Raw genomic sequence first — 23376 nt, forward strand, 5'->3', positions numbered from 1 at the left:
TATCTTAATTTGTTGGTTCTATGTATTGGCATCAATTTTGGTAAAACTTAGTGTTATCACTATATGTCACGCATGTTGTCTTGACATGTGATATCAGCTTCCTGCAGGTTGTTTAATATGGTTGTGCAGGATTTATTCAAGATGTCAGACCCGATGTTAAGACATGTGCATACAGAACATTCAGTCTGAATGTTATGTGTTTTGTTGTTGCGCTTTTCATGCAAGTCTTTGTGTGCTTATGTGGAGATTGCATGTGTTATTCAAGGAGTAATTCTATTTAAAGCCAAAATATTCTGTTTCCCAAAGAGGAATGATTTGTTACTAATTCCTAGGGAATACGCATTAAATAGGATTAGGGTTACATGTTGCCCAGGCCCATTCAGAAAGCTTCTATTTAAAGACCATGTAAACCCTGTGTGATAGCAGAGAAGAAAATACAAACGTTGAAGTGAGTGAGTATTATGGTTTTAGCCTAATGTACATTTGTGATGTGTGAGCCATTCATTCATTTTGTTGATGTGTGAATTGGACTGAGTTTTGGGTTGTAATCTGTCCACTCTAAGCTTTGAAGTATGAGTGTATTTGTTTACTTGATTGAAGCTTTTAAGCAAGATCAAGTATGTGTCCTTGAAGTGTGTCGTCTTTCTTTGTAGTATTTGTTCTAGTATCACTGCTGTGATTGAGGGGGAGTGAGTAGGGTCTCATATCTAAGAGTTCTTAGATAGAAGTCACACGTGTAGAGATTGGGTGAAAAGACTGTAACTTGAAGTTGTTCACTGAGAGTCTTTGAACTAATTCTGTTTAGTGGATTTCCTTCCTGGATTGGTAGCCCCCAGACGTAGGTGTGTTTGCACCGAACTGGGTTAATAATTGCTTGTGTCGCTTTTTCAATTGTTTCTCTGTTTTTATCCTGTTTATATTTCACTTGTTGTTCAGATATTAGTGTCGTGACATTACCTTCGACATCTCATATCTGATACCAGAATTTCAATTGGTATCAGAGCAGGCATCCTGCTCTGGTTCTGGGTGAGATCTTGTGACGTTACTTTCTGGTACTATGGATAGAGACGGAGGATTTGTACATAGACCACCAATTTCTGGATGGATCTAACTATGACTAGTGGAAGCCTCAGATGGTATCCTTCTTGAAATCGTTGGATAATAAGGCTTGGAAGGTTGTTCTAACAGGATGGGAACATCCCTTCACTATGAAGGATGGAGAAGTTACAACTGATAAGAAGCCTGAGGAAGAATGGACCAAGGAGAGGGATGAACTAGCTCTTGGAAACTCTAAAGCATTGAATGCTATATTCAATGGGGTTAATAAGAACATCTTCAGACTGGTGAACAATTGTGAGGTGGCTAAAGATGCTTGGAATATTCTCAAAACCACTCATGAAGGTACCTCTAGAGTGAAGATGTCTAGATTGCAGCTGCTTACTACTAAGTTTGAGAATTTGAGGATGAAAGAAGATGAAATTATTCATGACTTCCATATGAATATCCTTGAAATTACTAATGCCTCAGGAGCCCTGGGTAAGAAGATGTCAGATGAAAAGCTTGTAAGGAAAATTCTCAGATCACTTCCCAAGAGATTTGCCATGAAAGTGACAGCCATAGAAGAATCTCAAGATATCTGCAAGATGAGAGTGGATGAGCTAATTGGATCCCTCCAAACATTCGAGTTGGGAATGAGTGATGGATCTGAAAAGAAAGTCAAAAGCATAGCCTTTGTGTCAAACACTAAAGATAAAAAGGAAGAAAGTAGTCAGGGTACTGATGAAGGTATGGAAAATGATTTAGCGTCACTTGGAAGACAATTCAACAAAATCCTGAAGAGGATGGATGTGAGGTCAAAGTCTAATGTCAAGAATAACTCATTTGACATCAATAGGCCCAACGATGTTGGAAGAAGAACAAAATCTGAGGAAAAATCCAAACAGGGCAAAGGAATTTTGTGCCATGAATGTGAAGGGTATGGTCACATTAGAGCTGAATGTGGGACCTATCTTAAGAAACAGAAGAAGAGTCTTGCTGCTACTTGGTCTGATGATAATTCTGAAAGTGAAACAGAAGGAGAATCTGCTAATCTTGTGACTGCCTTGACTGGGAGATGGGATCCTGATGAAGACTCCAGTGGTGATGAATTAACCTTTGATGAATTAGCTACTTCTTACAGGAAGTTGGGTTTCAGAAGTGAAGAAGTGTGTCAACAAGTGGAGAATCAGAAGAAACTGATAACCCAACTAGAGGCTGAGAAGACAGAACACTTAGAAACCATTTCTAAGTTGAAGATCAAAGTCGTGTTCCTGAATTCCAAACTGGATGAGATGACGAAGTATGTCAGAATGCTAAACAGTGGATCTGACACCTTAGACAAAATCTTCCAGGCTAGAAAGATGGTAGGAGACATGTCTGGCCTTGGGTTCAATGAATCCTCTCCTGATTGTAGTCCCACTGGTAGCAAACCAAAGATGTCACATCAGGTGTCTCAACATCACAAGGAAAGACAACATAAAGGAGAACACCAAAGATGGAGATGTCATTACTGTGGGAAATTTGGTCACATAAAACTATTCTGCTTTAGGATGTATGGTTATCCGAGTCCTACTCATCAACCTAGACCCAAATAACACATCCCTGCTAACAGAAAACAGTGGGTTCCTAGGGCTGGTGCTACTAACTTGATAGCTCACACTTCCTTCAGTGTCTCAACCAAAGAAGATTGGTACTTTGACAGTGGATGCTCCAGACACATGACTGGAAGCAAAAACCTGCTGGTTGACCTTCAATCTCATGTCACCAACTATGTAACTTTTGGTGATGAAGCAAAGGGTGAAATCAAGGGGATTGGAAAGCTGAACTGCCCTGGAGTTCCTAACCTTGATAATGTGTTGCTTGTTAAAGGATTGTCTGCAAACCTGATCAGCATCAGTCAACTATGCGATCAAGGTCTAAATGTGAACTTCACAAAAACTGAATGCCTGATTACTAATGCAAAAAATAAGGTGATCATGAGAGGAGTCAGATCTAAGGACAACTGCTATATGTGGATTCCTCAAGAAATTAGCTATTCATCAATATGTACTCTAGCTAAAGAAGAAGAAGAAGAAGAAGTGAAACTATGGCATCAAAAACTGGGTCATCTGCATCTTAAAAGAATGAAGAGGATCATATATGTTGAAATTGTCAGAGGAATCCCAAAACTAAAGATTGAAGAAGGAAGAGTATCTGGTGAATGTCAGATTGGAAAGCAGACAAAGATGTCACATCAGAAGATCAAACATGACACCACATCTAAAGTGCTGGAACTTCTCCACATGGACTTGATGGGACCTATGCAGGTGGAAAGTCTTGGTGGGAAAAGGTATGCTTATGTTGTGGTGGATGACTTCTCCAGATATACCTGGGTGAATTTTATAAGGGAAAAATCTGATGTGTTTGATGTGTTCAAAGACCTTTGCCAAAGACTTCAAAGAGAAAGAGAGAGTCATGTTATCAGAATCAGAAGTGATCATGGGAAAGAATTTGAGAACAGCAAATTTGCTGAATTCTGTTCATCTGAAGGGATTGGTCATGAGTTCTCTTCTCCCATTACCCCTCAGCAAAATGGTGTGGTGGAAAGGAAAAATAGAACTCTCAAAGAATCTGCTAGAGCTATGATTCATGCTAAGAAGTTGCCTTACCACTTCTGGGCCGAAGCTATCAACACGGCCTGTTATGTTCACAACACAGTAACCTTGAGAAAAGGGACCTCAACCACTTTATACGAAGTCTGGAAGGGAAGAAGACCTATTGTCAAATACTTCCATGTGTTTGGTAGTAAATGCTATATCATGGCGGATCGTGAACAAAGAAGGAAAATGGACCCCAAGAGTGATGAAGGAATATTTCTGGGCTACTCAACAAACAGCAGAGCCTTTAGAGTTTTTAATTCCAGAACAAAAGTTATGGTGGAATCTATCAATGTTATTGTTGATGGTCAAGAGACTGATGTTACAGACGATGTTGAAACATGTATGAATGATGCCCCAGCTGAACTCCTGGACAAAAGTAGTGAGAATGAGTCCATTCAAGCTGAACCTGAAGCTGATCAAGTAAATAAGGGACCCTCTATCAGAATTCAGAAGGATCATCCTAAAGATCTCATTATAGAGACCCAAATAAAGGGGTCACCACTAGATCAAGGGAAGTGATCTCACATGCCTATTTTGTGTCCAAGATTGAGCCTAAGAATGTTAAAGAAGCCTTACCTGATAAACTCTAGATCAATGCCATGCAGGAAGAGTTAGGCCAATTCAAGAGAAATGAAGTATGGGAATTGGTTCCAAGACCTGAAGGAATAAATGTTATTGGAACAAAGTGGGTTTACAAGAATAAATCTGATGAAAAAGGTGTGGTTACTATAAATAAAGCAAGATGGATAGCACAAGGATACACTCAAGTTGAAGGAGTTGACTTTGATGAAACATTTGCTCTTGTAGCTCGCCTGGAGTCCATTAGATTATTGCTAGGAGTGACATGTATTCTGAAGTTTAAACTGTTCCAAATGGATGTGAAAAGTGCCTTCTTAAATGGCTACTTGAATGAGGAAGTATAAGTTGAACAACCAAAGGGATTCACAGACCCAAATCTTCCAAAGCATGTGTATAAGTTGAGGAAAGCTCTTTATGGGTTAAAACAAGCTCCTAGAGCTTGGTATGAGAGACTCGCAGTGTTTTTCATTGACAATGGATACAGAAAGGGAGGCATTGATAAGACTTTATTTGTCAAAGATAAAGGAGGAAAGCTCATGGTTGCTCAGATCTATGTGGATGATATTGTGTTTGGTGGGATGTCAATTAAAATGGTTCAACATTTTGTTGAGCAAATGCAGTCTGAATTTGAAATGAGCCTTGTTGGAGAACTAACCTATTTTCTTGGCCTACAAGTCAAGCAGATGGAAGATTCTATCTTTCTATCTCAAAGTAAATATGCCAAGAATATTGTTAAGAAGTTTGGCATGGAGAATGCAAGCCACAAGAGGACACCTGCTCCTACTCATCTGAAAGTGTCTAAAGATGAAAATGGTGTCAGTGTGGATCAAAGTCTCTATAGAAGCATGATAGGGAGTCTGCTATATCTTACAGCAAGCAGACCTGACATTGCTTTTGATGTAGGTGTATGTGCTAGATATCAAGCTGAACCAAAGGTGAGCCATATAAACCAAGTGAAAAGGATCCTGAAATATGTCAATGGCACTTGTGACTATGGGATGCTATACACTCATGGATCTGAATCTGTGATATCTGGATATTGTAATGCTGATTGGGCTGGAAGTGCTGATGATAGGAAAAGCACATCAGGAGGATGCTTCTTCTTGGGGAACAATTTAATATCATGGTTTAGCAAGAAGCAAAATTGTGTTTCTCTGTCTACTGCTGAAGCTGAATACATAGCAGCTGGAAGTAGTTGTTCTCAACTGGTGTGGATGAAACAAATGCTGACTGAATACAATGTCTCACAAGATGTCATGACATTATACTGTGACAACCTGAGTGCCATAAACATCTCAAAGAATCCTATTCAGCACAACAGGACCAAACATATTGATATACGTCACCATTTTATTAGAGAACTTGTGGAGGATAAGACTATAGTCTTAGAGCATGTTGCTACTGATATGCAGTTAGTTGATATTTTTACAAAGGCTTTAGATGCAAATCAGTTTGAAGTCCTGGGAGGAAAATTAGGGATTTGAATTTATGAAGACTTGTAGCAATTAATATGGAGTGGAAAAAGTAATCAAATTAGTGTCTATGTGGCTAAAATAAAGTGCCCCCATTATGGTAAATCATCACCTTGTTTTGGAAATACCATCTATTCTGTCTTCACACGCTACCCCAATAACCTCACTACCTACTCCAACTCTTCCATCTTCCTGTTCCTTCTTCACAAACCTCTACTAGGGCAACCGTGCTTTTTCCAGAAAAACTCCAAAATGTCACAACATCAAGATACATCTGCTTCTAAAAATACCAAGTCTACTTAAAAGGTTAGTGCTCCTCCCATGGGCATCCCTGATGATGAGATTCTGAATGTTGCTCCACTCTCTGTTATTCCTGGTGCGGACATTGATTTGAACCAACCCATCTCCATTGATGCCTCCGCTGCATGCTCCAATCAAGGTAACACCTCTAGTATCCCTTCTGGTTCAACTCCTGCCGATCACTCTAGGGAAGATAAACACTACACTAATTGTGTTATAAGAGACATAGTCACTAGAATACTTAATGAAGGTCACTCTATGAAGGGAGTTTCTACTGCCCTGTCTCAAATGTACCCCTCTCTTGAGATTGAACAACATAGTGAGAAGGATGACGATTCCTCCAGTTCTGAAAAGGATTTGGCTGCTGAAGGGTTGTGCTCTCTAGGGCAAACCGTGTCTGAAAAAGGGAAAAATGTGGCCTCTAAAACTGTCAATGCTTCCCACTCTGAGAAGCATGATGATGCAAACGTTGTGATTGATCTAGAGGATGGTAGCTCTGAGGATCAAGAGGAAAGCTTACTTCATCACATAAAGCCAAGTGTGGCTAAACGCATGAAGACTCGCAAAGGAAAATCTGTGGCTGAACTTATGTCATCTAGAAAAGCTAAGAAGATTGTTGGTATTGGTCCCTCCAAATCTTGGAGCAAGGTTGAAGTAAAGAAGAGGAAGGTCAGAGATGATTCTGAGTCTGAAGAGAATGTTGAGGAAGATGTCCCTAACATCTCGCCTGTAAAGAAAACCACTGTTAGGAAGTTTCCTGTTAAATTTCCTGTTGTTCATTTGGATAACATCTCTTTCCATCTTGAGGATGGAGTTGCTAAGTGGAAATTTGTGATTCAGAGAAGGGTGGTTGTGGAAAGGGAGTTAGGAAAAGATGTTGTTGATGTCAAGGAGGTCATGGACCTGATAAAAGCTGCTGGGCTATTGAAGACTGTTGTTGGGTTCTCTCAATGCTATGAAGGTTTAGTGAAGGAATTTATTGTTAACATTCCTAAGGACATTTCAGATAAGAATAGCAAGGAATTCTGTAAGGTGTATGTGAGGGGTAAGTGTATAACATTTTCTCTTACTGTTATTAATAATTTTCTAGGCATAAAAATTGAGGGTGCAGGTGCATTAGAAGTTACAGACAATGAGGTTTGTATAGAGATTATAGCTAGGCAGGTGAAAGGTTGGCCTGTTAAAAAGCACCTTCCTGCTGGGAAGTTGACTGTCAAATATGTTATCCTGCATAAAATAGGAGCTGCTAACTGGGTCCCTACCAACCATATTTCCACCATTGCTAATACCCTTGGGAGGTTTTTTTTTGTTGTTGGAACCAAAGTGAAATTTGACTATGGTAGATTTATGTTTGAAAAAATCATCAAGCATGCATCTACTAATGAAGTTAGGCTACCAATTTCCTTTCCCTCTATGATCTGTGGAATTATCTTGAATCAACACACTGGTATTCTATGCTCTAATGACTTATCTAGTAGAAGAAAACCTGCTCTGTCTGTGCACTATAAATTGTTTGAAGGCAGTCATGTCGAGGATATTGTCATGACATCTGCCATGAAAAGGCCAGCCTCAAAAGTTGGAACAATTGCTGAGCTTAAGGAGACTTGCAAAGAGCTGGGTGAAGGGATAAGGGTAGCCACAACTAGAAAACAATTGTTGGAAGCCTTGATTGCAAGCTTGGAGCAGGCTGAGGGTGAAAATATTAAACATGCTAATGCCAACCATGAAGAAGAAGCTGAAGCCCACACCTCTAGTGAGAGGTCTGCTAACAATGATGAGACAAGTGAGAATTTTGTTTCTGGTGCTGATGAAGCTGCAAGCTCAAGCTCTATTGAGTAGCTCCTTTGACTTTGGTCCTTAGTGATTTGATGGTTTCTTTTTGTTTTGGTGGATTTCCTCGTTTTTGGTATTTCTTTGTTGATCTGTTTCTCAGCTTGCTTACAGTTGGTTATGTACTTGGTGTTGTAACCTTTTAACTTCTGATATTTCGGTTAATGACTAAATAGACATTTATTTTGTCTTTTTGGTCTCTTTTGGCTAAGAAGGGGGAGAAGTAGCTATAGATGATGTAGTTGAGTATCTTTGTTGTTGCTGCTCTGTTTGTCTGATACAGGGTTGAGTATCTTTGCTGCTCTGTTTGTCTGATACGGGGGGGAGAATTTACTGGTGTTTATTTGTTTGGCACAAGGGAAGGATTCTCTGTGTTCTGTCTGTGTGAAGCAGGTTGTTGCTTGTTGTGGCCTAGCTGAAGGATTCTCCGAGTACAAGCGCTTGTGTGTTTACTAGGTGTTATTGTTGCTAGTAATGTGTGTATGTTTACTTCTACTGCTGAACTGATACTTTGATTGATTTCTTGTGAACGTGTGATCTGTTGTATGTTTTAGCCAAAATTTGCCAAAGGGGGAGTTTGTTGGTTCTATGTATTGGCATCAATTTTGGTAAAACTTAGTGTTATCACTAGATGTCACGCATGTTGTCTTGACATGTGATATCAGCTTCCTGCAGGTTGTTTAATATGGTTGTGCAGGATTTATTCAAGATGTCAGACCCGACCTTAAGACATGTGCATACAGAACATTCAGTCTGAATGTTATTTGTTTTGTTGTTGCGCTTTTCATGCAAGTCTTTGTGTGCTTATGTGGAGATTGCATGCGTTATTCAAGGAGTAATTCTATTTAAAGCCAAAATATTCTGTTTCCCAAAGAGGAATGATTTGTTACTAATTCCTAGGGAATACGCGTTAAATTGGATTAGGGTTACATGTTGCCCAGGCCCATTCAGAAAGCTTCTATTTAAAGACCATGTAAACCCTGTGTGATAGCAGAGAAGAAAATATAAACTTTGAAGTGAGTGAGTATTAGGGTTTTAGCCTAATGTACGTTTGTGATTTGTGAGCCATTCATTCATCTTGTTGATGTGTGATTTGGACTGAGTTTTGGGTTGTAATCTGTCCACTCTAAGCTTTGAAGTACGAGTGTATTTGTTTACTTGATTGAAGCTTTTAAGCAAGATCAAGTATGTGTCCTTGAAGTGTGTCGTCTTTCTTTGTAGTATTTGTTCTAGTATCATTGATGTGATTGAGGGGGAGTGAGTAGGGTCTCATATCTAAGAGTTCTTAGATAGAAGTCACACGGGTAGAGATTAGGTGAAAAGACTATAACTTGAAGTTATTTACTGAGAGTCTTTGAACTAATTCTGTTTAGTGGATTTCCTTCCTGGATTGGTAGCCCCCAGACGTAGGTGTGTTTGCACCGAACTGGGTTAACAGTTGCTTGTGTCGCTTTTTCAATTGTTTCTCTATTTTTATCCTGTTTATATTTCACTTATTATTCAGATATTAGTGTCGTGAGATTACCTTCGACATCTCATATCTGATACAAGAATTTCATAATTGATTACAACAAAAGAGCTGAATTCCTAAAGACTCCATTGAGAAAGGGAAAGTCGTCTTGGTTGATCATACTCAGAAAGATAGAACGTCTAAGACCTCTGTTGGCTAGGGGAAAATCATCTTGATTGATCATACCAAAAGTACAGAATGCCTGAGAACTCCATTGAGCAGGGGCAAGCCACTTCATTTGATCACATCAAAGAGCCTAATGTCTGAGAATTTCGTTGAGAAGAAGGGCTAGAAGCTTCAAAATTTAGTCAATCTGATATAATCACGTCAAGAAATCTCTACAAGATTCAGTTAATCTGGTGTAGTTACTTCGAGATTCGATGAATCTATCCGAAGATCACGTAGTCAGGGGGAAAACCCCTTCAAATGATCGGATCAAAGAATATAACGCCTAAAAAATTCGTTGAGCTGGGGCAAATCATCTTAATTGATCATACCAAAAATGCAGAATGCTTGAGAACTCAGCTGAGTAGGGGCAAACCACTTCATTTGATCATTTTAAGGGGCAGAATGTCTAAGAACTCCATTGAGCATAAAGACAATTCGCTTCAAAATTGAATCAATTGAGATAAGTTGACTAATTTGTACTGATTAATCAGGGTCAAGATGGTGAGTTCAGAATCGACGAGAATGGTGTGATAAGATTCAAAGATAGAGTTTGTGTACCAGATATGTCTGAACTTAAGAAGAGTATTCTTGAGGAAGGTCACATGAATGACTCGAGTATTCATCCTGATGCTACTAAAATATATCAAGATTTTAAGAAGTTGTTTTGGTGGCCAGAAATGAAGAAGGAGATTATTGAATTCGTCTATACTTGTTAGACTTTCCAGAAGTCAAAGATTGAGCATCAGAAGCTGTTGAATTTGATGCAGTCATTATCTATCCCTAAGTGGAAGTCAAACAATATTTCGATGGACTTCGTGTTTGGTTTATAAAAGACATTGAAGAATTGTGATACCATTTGGTTATTGTGGATATGTTGACTAAGTCGACTCACTTTATTCTGATTCAACTTAACTATCCATTGGAGAGGTTAGCAGAGCTGTATATTGAAAATATTATCAATTTGCATGGGATTTCATCCAGTGTCGTATCTGGTAGGGATTATAGGTTTACGTTGAGGTTCTAGGAAAGTTTATAGAAAGATTTTGGTACGAAGCGACATTTGAGTTCTGCTTATCACCCGCAGACAAATAGTTAGAGAGAGAGAGAGGATTATCCAATCCTTAGAAGACTTATTAAGGGCATGTGTGCTAGAACAAGGAGGTGTTTGGGATATCTTTTTACCATTGATCGAGTTTACCTACAACAACAATTTCCATTAGAGAATTGGAATGACATTGTTTGAGGCGTTGTATGGAAGAAGGTGTATGACACCTTTATGTTGGTATGAGTCGGGAGAGGGTGCTACAATTGAACCAGAGGTTTTCCAATGGACCACAGAGAAGATCAAAGTGATCCAAGAGAAGATGAGAGCTTCACAGAGTTTCCAGAAGAGCTATCATAATAAGCGAAGAAAAGAACTTGAGTTCCAAGAGGGAAATCACGTGTTTCTGAGAGTTACTCTGGTAACTGGTGTTGGTCAAGCTTTGAAATCTCGAAAGCTCACTCCACATTTCATTAATCCGTACTAGATTTTGCAAAGGATATAAGAAATGGCCTATCAAATTGCTTTATCATTCTCGCTTGCTAATCTTCATGAGGTGTTTCATGTGTATCAGTTGAGGAGATACATTATGGATTCGTCTTATGTGATCCAAGTGGATGATATGCAAGTGAGAGATAATCTGACTGTTGAGGCATCACCCATGCAGATAGAGGATCGAAAAGTAAAATAGTTGTGTGGTAAGGAGATTACCTTGTTGAAGGTAGCTTGGGGAGGACCAACTGGTGGAAACGTGACTTGAGAGCTTTAGAGTCAGATGAGGGAGTCGTATACGAATCTGTTTACTTAAGATAATTTTTTAGGGAGCAAATTCTTTAAGTTGGGGAGAGTTGTAACACCCTAGTTTTTGATTTACTGGAATTATTTGATTTATTATGGTTTTTGTGTATTTATTTAATTATTGGATAAAATTAATAAATAAATAAATAGGGGTGGTGAGGGTATGTGACATTGAGGTGAAAATGTGGAGAGTAATTAGAGGATAGTAGAGTTTGATCAATCATTAGAATTTATTTTAATAATTAAAATAATGGTATTTTATTAGATTTATTTAATTTAATAGAAAATAGAGAGTTTTGGGGCAAAGTGTAAATCATAAGAAAATAGAATAAATTATGAGTAAATTATGACAAAACTACATATAAAAAAAGTGATACGGATCCGACGAAGGGAGTTCAGAGATCGGATCCATGAGTTATTCTACCCCTTTTTCTTTGATCCCAATTATATTGCTTGTTTCAATTTATTGTTGTTTGTTTGAATTAGTTTGTAGGATTAGGTTTATGAGTGTGGGGTGATTTGAAGTGATATGGAAGAAGGGTGATTAATGCATATGGTGATGAGATTTGTTATGATGGTGGGTGGTAGTTTTATGGAAGTGAAGAGGGAAGCTTGTTGATTTCTTTTTTCTGCGTGTGAGATTTTTGTGGCTTTTTGGGGTTGTGGTTATTGTGTGTGAGAGTTTTGTGTAGGGTTTTCGGGTATTTCTTCTTCTTGTGGAATAGTTTCTTCTCTGAGCTCCTCATCTACTATGAAATTAGACTCTTAATTATACTAATTTTTACATAAGAAAAATAAGCCACAATGGCAAATTGTGACCAATTAAAAACAAACATGACAAATTGCGATCAATTAGAAACAAATATGACACATTGCAATCAATTAGAAACAAGTATGGCATATTGCAACCCTTTGAACAAATATGACACACTGCGACCAATTAGAAACAAAGATGATAAATTATTATCAATTAGAAACATGGATGACAAATCAGGAAAGATTATGTACATTATGATTTTTTTTAAATATTTTTTTATGATTTTCTTATTACTTTGTGATTAAAATGAATAAAATAAAAAATTAATAATTAAAAAATATCTATTTAGAAAATACGAAAATAATATTACGATACTTCAAAAAGTAAACGTATAACTTTTTGTTGACTTTTTTTTACCTTCTAATAAAATATGAATAAATAATAAATAATAATACCTATTTTTTTATATATTTTTAATTTTGAATTCGGCCTAAAAATAAAAACAAATGCAAATGCTTTTCGTACACCCAAAACGTAAACTAGTAAAATGCAGACAAAATTTAGGATGCGACACCTGTAAAAGGCTTATAAAATACTTCAAATTAAAATCTGAGATTGTGTTAAAATTATGAGAGATTCATTGTTGCCACCAAAGTCGCTCCACCAATGCAATTAGAACAACAAAACAAGATTATAGCAAGGCATGTGACTTGAAAAACTATTGTAAATATTTAAACATTGAAGTTTTTTAGAAATGACAAGAAATTATCTTGATAACAACAACCATAAATGACAAGAATCTATGTTATTTTAAGGAGGTTTGTAAACTCCACAATCTAACGCATTTTTTATAGTCGATTATGTTGGTGACTTTGAGTGGTGTGGCACACCACATCAACATTTTTTTCATGCTGTCAGTGCCACATGTACATCCAATCATCAAAAATATTCTACATGACATGTCATGTCAGCTTTATTAATGGCCGTTAACAAGAGGGACCAAATATGTGAATGATAAATATTATGAGGACGATTATTTAAGGAAACTTTTTTGAGGGATTAAAAGTGAAATAGTCCATATTTAGAGGAATTAAAAATATATTTCACCATATTTGAAGTATTCCCATATTTAGTAGGTTGATAATAGTATAGATATAAATCGAACAATCTAAATTTTATAATTTTTTGAAAAACATTATTAAATTTAAATTTAAATTGTGAGTTTAATCTAATGGATATAAATATATATCAAATTTGTGAGTGAATATAATTTTTGAGCTTACTTTAAAAAGTTAGGGTGAGGTAGAGGTGCTCAAAAGCGAATCGACCCAATAGAAAATCGCTAATTGAATCAAATTAAATTTAAAATCGCAAAAAATATGTTTGGTTCATATGTGTTTTTTTTATTTATAAAAAAACCGCATGGTTCGGGTTGATTTACGGTTTGTATTATTCAAATTGAACCAAATAAAACTAAACCGCATTATCTTACGACCCAAATGTCACTTAACTCACATTCAACCCAAACCTAAACCGACTATGCCATAGCCTTACGATAATAAACAATTTTTTCTTCCTCACACTTAGGGTGTCAGTTTCAGCCTTCTCTAATTTCTCCTATTAGTATCACATATTTTCCCATCTTCTTCGCAAGGTACATCTCGCATCTTCTTCTCTCATCTCTTATGTTCTTTTTTTTCTCTCTTCATATTCTCATTTTTATACTATTATTCTCTCTTCCAATTTTATATTTGTCGCACCTCTTATGTTCTTGACATTATTATTAATGTATGAATAACTAAACACAAAACTATATGGTCCTCTATATGTGTATGTATGGCTCAATAAAAATATTGTAAAACACTGAACCAACTTAATCAACCAAATCAAAATAGTTTGGTTTTATTTCAAAATAGTTTATGGATTTCACCGCAAATATTAGGGATGTACAAATTATTGGAAACCGACCCAATCTGACCTATCCAAGTGGCCGGTTAAGGCACACTTCGGGTTAGCCGGGTTCGTCGGGTTTTTGGGTTATCGGTTTGGCCAAGAATGGATTTTACCGAACAATTTCAAATGGTTTATTTGAGCCCAGTGAAATTCATAACCGATCGGTCGAATAAGGGGTTTATTATTTTGTAAGGTTTTGTAAGGTTCAGTCTTTCTCTAATAGGGTTTTAAATTCGTTGTCTTCCATCCTTTACCGTCAGCGCCTTCCTTTCTTCATCCTCGAGCACACCACGCCACCACGAACCACCATGCCACCTCTCTCTCTCCCTCCCTTTCTCTCAATTTTTTTTACTTATTCCAAATTTCATCAATTTTTGTAATTGATTGTTCTAGATGTTTGAGGTAAATAAACTGATTTATTTGTGTGAAACAATGATTTGATGAAAAATAAAATCTTTGTACTTTAATTGAAACTTTCTTTTGTTTAAATTTTTTGCATTTTAATTTAGTTGGGTAAATTTTTCTGTTGTGTTTTTTTATTGATCCATTAGTGGTTTTAATAGGATTTAATTGAAATACATTGATAGTGTAAAAGGATTTTACACTGTTAATTAATCTTATACGTTGGATATTAAAATAAATTTGGCTTTTATTTAAAAAATTAATAAAATAATACAAACGAATGATGATCATAAATCGACAGTGTAAATCTTTTTACATGACAGTGTAAATCTTTTTATAATTATGTTAAAAACTTATAAAATAATACAAAAGGGATTAAGGAGTAATTGTGTTAGTTGTTGGAATTTGAAAAAGGATGGGTAGTAAAAAGGGAACAAGTTTGGAAGGTGAGATATAGATAGCGGTGGGTCCCATCATCTAAGTTTCGTGAGTGGGATGATGATGCGCACCAAATGAGTTCGCACACGTGCACTACCACTAACGTAACTCATCACTCCTCTTTTATTTTATTACTAATACTAATATACACTATTTTTTCCACAACATATTTATTTTCTCATTCCAATATATAACTAAATATTAAAAAACCAAAATTTGTATTACCAGATTTACTTTTTCTTATCTATAATTCACGTTGTAATTTCATTTTAAAAAAATAATACTTTAAATATTAATAATTTGTTTATATTTATGTATAAATATAAAATGGTTGATTTAATAATAATAATTCAACAAATAATTGACTTAAATGGTTAGGTTTCAATACACAACAATTATATGAATTGTTTAGAAAGAAAAAGGCAAAAAAAGAGCATCAATAATAAAACAAAAAATTAACATCACATGCAAACATACCACATATTGTCCTAAGTAGACACCTAGTTTGAAGCAGTAATCAAAATATGTAGAGTTAAACCCTAGAATTAACATAGTCTCTTGACTATTACTAGTAATATGTTTGTTAAACCAACTCCATTAATAAATGCAATTACTTTATGAGACTAGTCAAAAGAGCATCTTCTACCATACGACAAAAAATAAAAATGAAACATCAAGGCTAGTTGGGTTAATCAACAACATTGGCAACATCATGTGCTAATCACATTAATAATCATAAATACAAAATATAATATTATGAGAAGCAAAGTCTTTGTTAAACCACACGAGTGATTGCCGTGTTTGACCTGGACTCACAACTTTTGGCTTATACTCTCTCACACGACACAAATTACACGCTTCCATAACCAATCTCGTTTTCTTATATTCAATCTCAGATTTCACTTCTCAACTTCTTTTCATTTTTCCTTCTTCATCAACCAATCTACCACCACATGCTGAAACATGACAAGAGTTAACAGAAGAGATTCCAATAACACCACCAACAACAACACTTTTGATACTATAAACGCTGCTGCTTTTGCTATAGCTTCTTCTCAGAATCACGCTTCTCAATCTGTTAATCAGGTATAGGTTTTTTTGTTCTTTATTTACTCACAACTTTTTAGAAAGTGTTATTGATTTTCTGAGAGAAATTTATGTATTTATTATAACTATTTATGGATTGTTTTCATCATATAAACTTTTAGCCTTTTTGGTTCAACTTCAATAATTGATCTCTTTTTTGTTTCCATATATATGTGTATGATTTTCCTGTTCTTAGAAAATTGTCAATTTTGTGTGCTTTTTCATCTTTTTTTGATGATTGAAATCTTACTTTATGGTAATCAGATTGTATCCTCAAGATTAAAAGTGATTATGTATGTTGTTGGATTAATTAACTACTGTTTAACTCGGTTACTTGTGTTTGCAGAAGAAAAAATGGGGAAACTGGTTGAACATAACCGGGTGTTTTGGATATCAGAAGAATAACAGAAAGCGCATTGGACATGCTGTTCTTGTTCCAGAAACAACAACTGCTGGAACAGATGCTGCTGCTGTTGCTAATGTTGTTAGTTCAACAGCTCAAGTACCGCCGAGTATAACTCTTCCATTCATTGCTCCTCCTTCGTCTCCGGCGTCATTCTTTCAATCCGAACCTCCTTCGACCGCGCAATCACCCGTCGGTTTAGTATCTAAAACTTCTGTATCTGCAAGCATGTACTCGCCTGGCGGGCCTAACTCAATCTTCGCCATTGGCCCTTACGCGCACGAAACGCAATTAGTTTCGCCGCCTGTTTTCTCGGCTTCGTCAACCGCTCCTTTCACTCCACCTCCCGAGTCTCTCCAACTGACCACGCCGTCTTCGCCCGAGGTTCCGTTTGCTCAGCTATTTGACTCCAATAACAGAAACTCTGAGACTTATCAGAGATTCCAAATATCTCACTATGACTTCCAAAATTATCAGTTTCAACCTGGAAGCCCGGTTGGTCCGCTGATATCACCAAGATCCGCGATCTCGGTGTCTGGTACCTCGTCTCCTTTGCCGGATGAGTTTCAAACAGCAGACACTGCTAAGCTTCTCAAACTGGATAGCTTCTCAACTTATGGTAAACAGAAGTCGAATCAAACTTCTGGATCTATAACACCAGATACCGTAAAATCCACTACTGCTCAAGCTGGTTTTCATCCAAGTAATTGGGTTTCTGATATCAAAATCTCCCCTTGTCCAACCAATAACCGCCGAAATGAGATTAGTGTAAATCACCGGGTCTCATTTGAATTATCCGCCGCTGTGGAAAACAAGCCAACAACATCATCCGCATGGACTAAAGTCCTGTCGAAATTTAAAAGCGAAGCAGCAGCAGGAACACCAGACAAAGAAGAGAATGACTGTGATGACAAACAAGTTGTAACAGAAACACTTATTGATGCGCCGAAGCAAACAAAACCCGCTTTGGTTGGAGACGATGCAACAGCTCATGAGAAGGATCAATCATTAACCCTTTCTTCATCTTCTACGAAAGAATTCAATTTCGACAGTGCAGATGGAGGCGATTCTCATGCACCAAACATAGTTGCTGATTGGTGGGCTAATGAGAAAGTTGCAGGGAATGAAGGAGGGGCCTCAAAGGATTGGTCTTTCTTCCCAATTATTCAACCTGGTGTTAGCTAACAAGTAAAGGATTAACATATATAGTGGATTTTATTCGCAGAATTTGTGCTACTACTTGGCAAAACCCAACAGCAACAGCACCTGCTAAATTGAATGGTGGTGATTGGGGAGACTAACACAGTGGTGGTCTGGATTTTGAACACAATGGCCTCAAAAGCAATAGTGAGTTTGAATAATTTGTGTTTAGAAGCTTCTTTTCCCACCTCAGATGTACTTGTTGGGAAGTATACTTCTGAAAAATATACAATTTTTTTGGACAAAGTGTGGTGTCAAAGAAGTTACTTTTGTGTTTACGTAGGTTTTACTAAGTTTGGGTTAGAAATAGCTGTATATATATATTTTAAGTGTTTGTAACTTATATTCTGTTGATTGATATGTAATTTTGTTTGCAATTCTCACTTCTTTTCATTGAATCCTTCATCGATAACTGAGTGGAGATCTTTTAGGATTAAACGTGTTAGACTAGAGGGGTGACCAGATCTAAGTTAAAATTTTATTGAAAAATTTATGGTGTAGAACTTAATTTCAAATATTTCTCGGATTCAAAATCGTCTAATCGAATTTACTATTGAAAAGTACGGATATGTGTAAAGTATCAATAGTATGATAATAATCCACAAGTTGATTAATCAATACTTCAAACACTAAATTGAATACTCTATTATAGTAACGGTCTATCTTCAATGATAACAACATACGAAAAATTAGTTGAAACAATTTGTCGAACACTTTGCGTGCAATCAACAAAGTTTGGATATTAGTATAGTGTTTTTAGTTCTTAGAAATCCAATCACTACTAACGTGACTACTACAACAACACAAATTTATCAAGAATTCAAAATTTATTATTCAAACAATGTTGATCAAGAGATCAAAGTAATCAACAATTTGCGAACTAAAAAATAAAAGAGAGAGAGTACGTAATGATTTGTTTAGGTAGTTCCTCAATCGACTTCGCTCTGAGTATGTCCGCCCTCAATCCGAATTCGAATTGAGATATTAATATGATAAATCTTACTTTGCAAATGTATGAATACAAGAGATGAGAAATCAAAACCCACAAATCCTAAGTTTGGTCTTGACTCTAGCACCTCCAAAAACCTTGATCAATCTTGATCAAGTAACTAACCATGTCGCTTCAATTCACCTGTTGTTGCTACTTCCTTGCAAGCACCCCTTGTCCCAAGGCTTTCACCCGACTGAATTAATCACAGGCGCATGATCATGTAACCAACGATGCCCTTTCAATTCACTTGTTGTTTTCTTTGCACGACCTCTTTGTCTCAAGGCTTTCATCCGGCTGAATTAATCTCAAACGCACACTTGTTGAACCCAAGATTTGTCAACACGATCCACCATTTCACTCTACTCCCTTGTCGATACACCTAGTCTTAAGGCTTTCACTCGATCGGATCCGAATTGTACAATCTTGTCCAAAACCTTCAAATCCCAAAGATCTTGAAAGAAAACTCCACCTTGATTTTCTTATTTCAATTCCTCAAAGATCACAACTCAATATTCTCGGTACAACAAACCTAATTGGACGTTATCAATCATAATCTAGATGGCACCCAATCAAAAAATGATCATGTGTAATTTGATTGTGTGTATGCATAGATTGAATTGAAGATGATGAGATGCTTTGAAATCCTGGATTCATGTAGGTTTTACTCACTCTAGAAACCTTACTAGAGAATGATGCGTGTATGAAGTATTTATATGCATTGGTGATTTAGGGCAAAAGGAAATGCAAAGGACTTGACAAAAATATGAAAGTTTGCAAGTTTTTATCGTATAGGTCGACATGTACAGGTCATGTGTCGACTTGTCAAGGTTATGCGCCTCCTATGTGTTGACACGTGGAGTCGGCACATAAAACAGAAGCTACATGATTTAATACTGCGGTATATGTTCTGACCTATAGATCTTATGTGTCGATCTATAGATGAATTTTTTCTTATATGTGCCGACCTGAAAATCGTATAGGCCGGCCTGTAAAGGTCATGTGCCAACCTATGAGTCATCACATTAAACGGGCTTAAAAAATGAGTTACATAGGTCAACCTGAAACTTGTATAGGCCAACCTATAGATTTGTTTTTTCACATGAAAACCTATTTTTATGTATGAAACTTTTTCTAAATCATTTTTAATGAATGAAACCTTTCCAAAGGTGTTTCTAAAGACGTGTATGCTTCCTAATGCTAAGATGCACATAGAGAATAAGAGGATATCGTTCAATATACATAAACGCTAAAGTATCCTAGTTTTGACATCATACAAAATACACCTAATGGAAGATGCACTCACATACCCCCCTTTTGATGATGGAAAAAGTTGAGACGACGTGTTAGTAATGAATAGTTCTTCCCCATGAATATATGCATCCCCAAAGTTCATCTTGCTTCTCCCCATTTGACAACATCAAAAAGAAATGAAGTAATTTATTTGAAGTATCTTAAATCATGCATAAACGAATATAAAACACACAGAGGCGAAATACAAAGATAAGAGAAACAATACGACAACACTCACAGAGAATGATTTTCATATTGAATAAGAATGCCTAAACATAAATATAAGCAAAGAAAACAAGAATATAATATAATTGCTACACCAAATGCTCAAAAATAAACAAAACACAAGAATGAACAATGAAGGATACAAACTGGACACAAAACTCTTGACATGCTACAAAAGCGACACGATTACGTGACATATGCCTTTGGTGCTCCCGAAATGCTGCACATGCAAGTGCTCTAGCAAGGCGATAAACGATGTACCATCATACAAAACCAAAAATAATGATGAAAATATAACAATGATACACAACAAGAATTTTGCTAACAATGTAACATGTTCAATCACAATTCATGAGAAAATAGATAACAAGTCAATGCACTAACAATATATTTCAAGTATATATAGAGAGAGAAAAGCACAAAGTCACTATAAGCATATAATTGACATACATCAATAGATATTTTTGGAAGTGAACATTTATGAACTAACTCAAACATCAAGAATACAACCATTTGGAACACAAGCAACATGTAAAGATAAAAGCTTACTTATAAAAAGGGAAAAGGAAAAAAGGAACGATATTACTTCTCTTATGAAATGATTAAGGATGCACTATATATTTATTGACATCTATATCCTTACCATTTTCATTCTTTTCAAAATTTTAATCTATGGTCATGGAGGTGTCAATAAACTTTGCATCTTCCATTACAATATTTGGTTTAACACACACATGACCCTTCATTGAGTTGTTTGATTTCAATATCAAGAAAGTAATTCAACTCCCCCATCAGGCTCATCTCAAACTCACCTTGCATAAGTTTAGAAAACTCCTCTAAAAGTTGCATGTCAGTGGATCCAAAAATAATATCATCGACATAAACTTGAAATCTTCCAAGTAAGCATAAGCTAGAGACAGTATAGCATACATGTGAAGATATTTAGATAAGGTTACTACAATCATTTTAAATGAAACACATATTGGTTAACACTTGAAATTTTTAGAAGTGAGCACTTATAACATATATCATACACAAAATATCACTTGGGTTGTGTTTCCAAGGGACAAGACATATCCCTGACCTGCAGCTGCCAGAGAAAAAAATGAGCCAACTCTGAAAAAGATGCTTGAGGTGTCGGAGAAGCTCCACTTTTTCTGCCTAATACAGATTTAGAATAAAGGATATGTCCTCCTTGGCCACAATAGCAGCAAATTCCTCCGGAATGTTGGGGACTTCAAAGGGAAGAATGGCTGGAAGATAAAGAAAATGGGTTAGAGACCCCAAATTGGTGTCTTTAGAGACATTGTCCCGCTTGGGTGTACCCTCTTATGGAGGAGGAGATATTTTGTCATCCCGTCTTCTTTTAATGGGAGGCATGGATGGTGATGGGTCCTCCATTGAAAGAATAACCATTGTGGTAGGAATATGGTCGACCTCAAAGCCGTAATCGACACAATAGTAGTTGGGATGGTCACAATAGTCGCCACCGAGACACTTGTCAAAGCAACGGCAGCGGGCTCTTGCCCCGTCCGACCGACTAGAATCATTGTGATGCCTTGAGCCTTGGAAAGTTTAAAAAGGGTCTTTAGTTCTGTGTTATATGCAGAATACAAGTCAAACATGTCCAAAAAAAAAGCAAGCCTCCGTCTTCACCACTCAAGATTGAGTAAGTGTCTCTTTGTTTTTTCTTCTGCTTAAAAGAAGACACTTCGTCAGGGCCAAATCCCTTCTCGTAGCTAAGCCCCTAGTACCAGGAGCATAATTCCTCATTCATCATCACCTAGTCAAAAGAGGATATGCCTAGCTTGATTAAATAAGAGTTGACGGTCTAGAGGAAGTTATATCGAGCCCAATACTTCGAGAAACAACTTATGCATAAGCAAGAGGACGTAAAAGAGTAGAAGGCAAGGTGAACCATTGGAGTAAGGGGTCTCACTAGCAAGAAACGCTTCATAATCATTGCCAAAATGTTTGAACCAACAGTTTTCAGCGTGAAAATTAATCAGCCCTTGATCATGGGCATCATCTTGAGAAGTACACACCAGGTAGAACAAGTCAAAGAATACCCTTAAGCTCGGTTTCTAAGACTTACATCCACACAGAGTTGGAATACCTTCATGCAGACCCATGCCCCCAGATGAAGCTAAGATAGGGCACCTTAAGGTGATTTAGGAGGATCACCTCAAAATCAGAGAAGGGAAATCGTACCCCCAATCTGGTGAAAAGACATTCATAAAGCGGAATTGAACAACCATCAAAAGAGATGCATACCCTTTTATCCGGATCCACGGGAATAACCAAAAAATTTGACGCATTTCTGACCATAATATCAGCCGAAGTTATGTCAACTTCATCCTTCAAAACATACAGGGTCTCAACCACTTTGGCGTTTGCCCTGTAGTATTTGATAGCGCCTGCAGGCTCCACTAGTTTCACTCCCTGTTTAGTTAGCTCGTCAACCTTAGAGTGTTCGTTGGGCTTAATTGAGGATACTACGTCTGATCTACCCTGATATTTTAGATGAACCATAATATCAACATCGCTAGGTTCACGGCCGTAAAACTTTCGATGAAGTTGCACAAAGTCATTGCCACACTCCCTTCTCTTCTTAGCCACCTGTATCTCCACCTCAGTCAGAACAGGGGAGGCATGGGGCCTTCCGCGGGATTCTCCCATTCACCATTGCCACCTGACAAGAGAGCTTTGAAAGAGTCTAGTGAGGAAGTCGTCTCATGTAGGGAGTTGGCAGGCACCCCTTCAAGCCAGAATCATCAACTAAAGAAACTACTTTGGGACAAAAATCCCCATGTGTAGGGGAAGGAGAACGCGAGTCAAAAATCATTATCAAATTAACGGCGAGATTCCCCTCGGGCACATAAAAAAGCAAAGCAAAAAATCTTTAAGGAAAAGACTGGAAATCAAAGAGTGCGAAAACTTCCTCAATTTCCTTCCACTCTTACATATAAGCCAAAATAATCTAATAGTTCAAATCCATCTTGAAATAAATTGTAAAATCAATACTGAGATTCCCCTATAGAACATAAACAAACTTAAATGGACTATAGACAGCGCCTTGGCCTATCTTATCTTTTCAACGCACACTTCAGAAAGAAACGGCGAAACATTTCAATGATGGAAGCGTATTTATTGCTCAAGTTACCCATTGTTTTTCAGTAAAATCGAATCATGTCACAACCTGAGTAGCACGGAAGACTTCGTTGAAGGTCGGTCACGACCGATAAAAGACTCTCC

At 36.9% G+C, this 23376-nt stretch overlaps 2 protein-coding genes across 2 annotated transcripts; both read left to right on the forward strand.

Annotated features, from left to right (window-relative positions):
- The first annotated feature begins 6049 nt into the window (after positions 1–6049).
- LOC127102010 (uncharacterized) lies at positions 6050–7867 on the forward strand. The gene is made up of 4 exons (XM_051039431.1): positions 6050–6676; positions 6869–7073; positions 7119–7475; positions 7596–7867. Exons 1-4 carry the CDS (start codon positions 6050–6052, stop codon positions 7865–7867), a joined length of 1461 nt encoding a protein of 486 aa, XP_050895388.1.
- Positions 7868–15735: 7868 nt separating this feature from the next.
- On the forward strand, positions 15736–17998 carry LOC127105550 (uncharacterized protein At1g76660). Its single transcript, XM_051042736.1, has 2 exons — positions 15736–16012; positions 16359–17998. The coding sequence occupies exons 1-2, from the start codon at positions 15890–15892 to the stop codon at positions 17598–17600; spliced, it is 1365 nt and encodes a 454-aa protein (XP_050898693.1). The 5' UTR covers positions 15736–15889; the 3' UTR covers positions 17601–17998.
- Positions 17999–23376: the final 5378 nt, after the last annotated feature.

This window comes from Lathyrus oleraceus, chromosome 7 (genome assembly GCF_024323335.1).
Source record: "Lathyrus oleraceus cultivar Zhongwan6 chromosome 7, CAAS_Psat_ZW6_1.0, whole genome shotgun sequence".
Taxonomy (NCBI): Eukaryota; Viridiplantae; Streptophyta; class Magnoliopsida; order Fabales; family Fabaceae; genus Lathyrus; species Lathyrus oleraceus.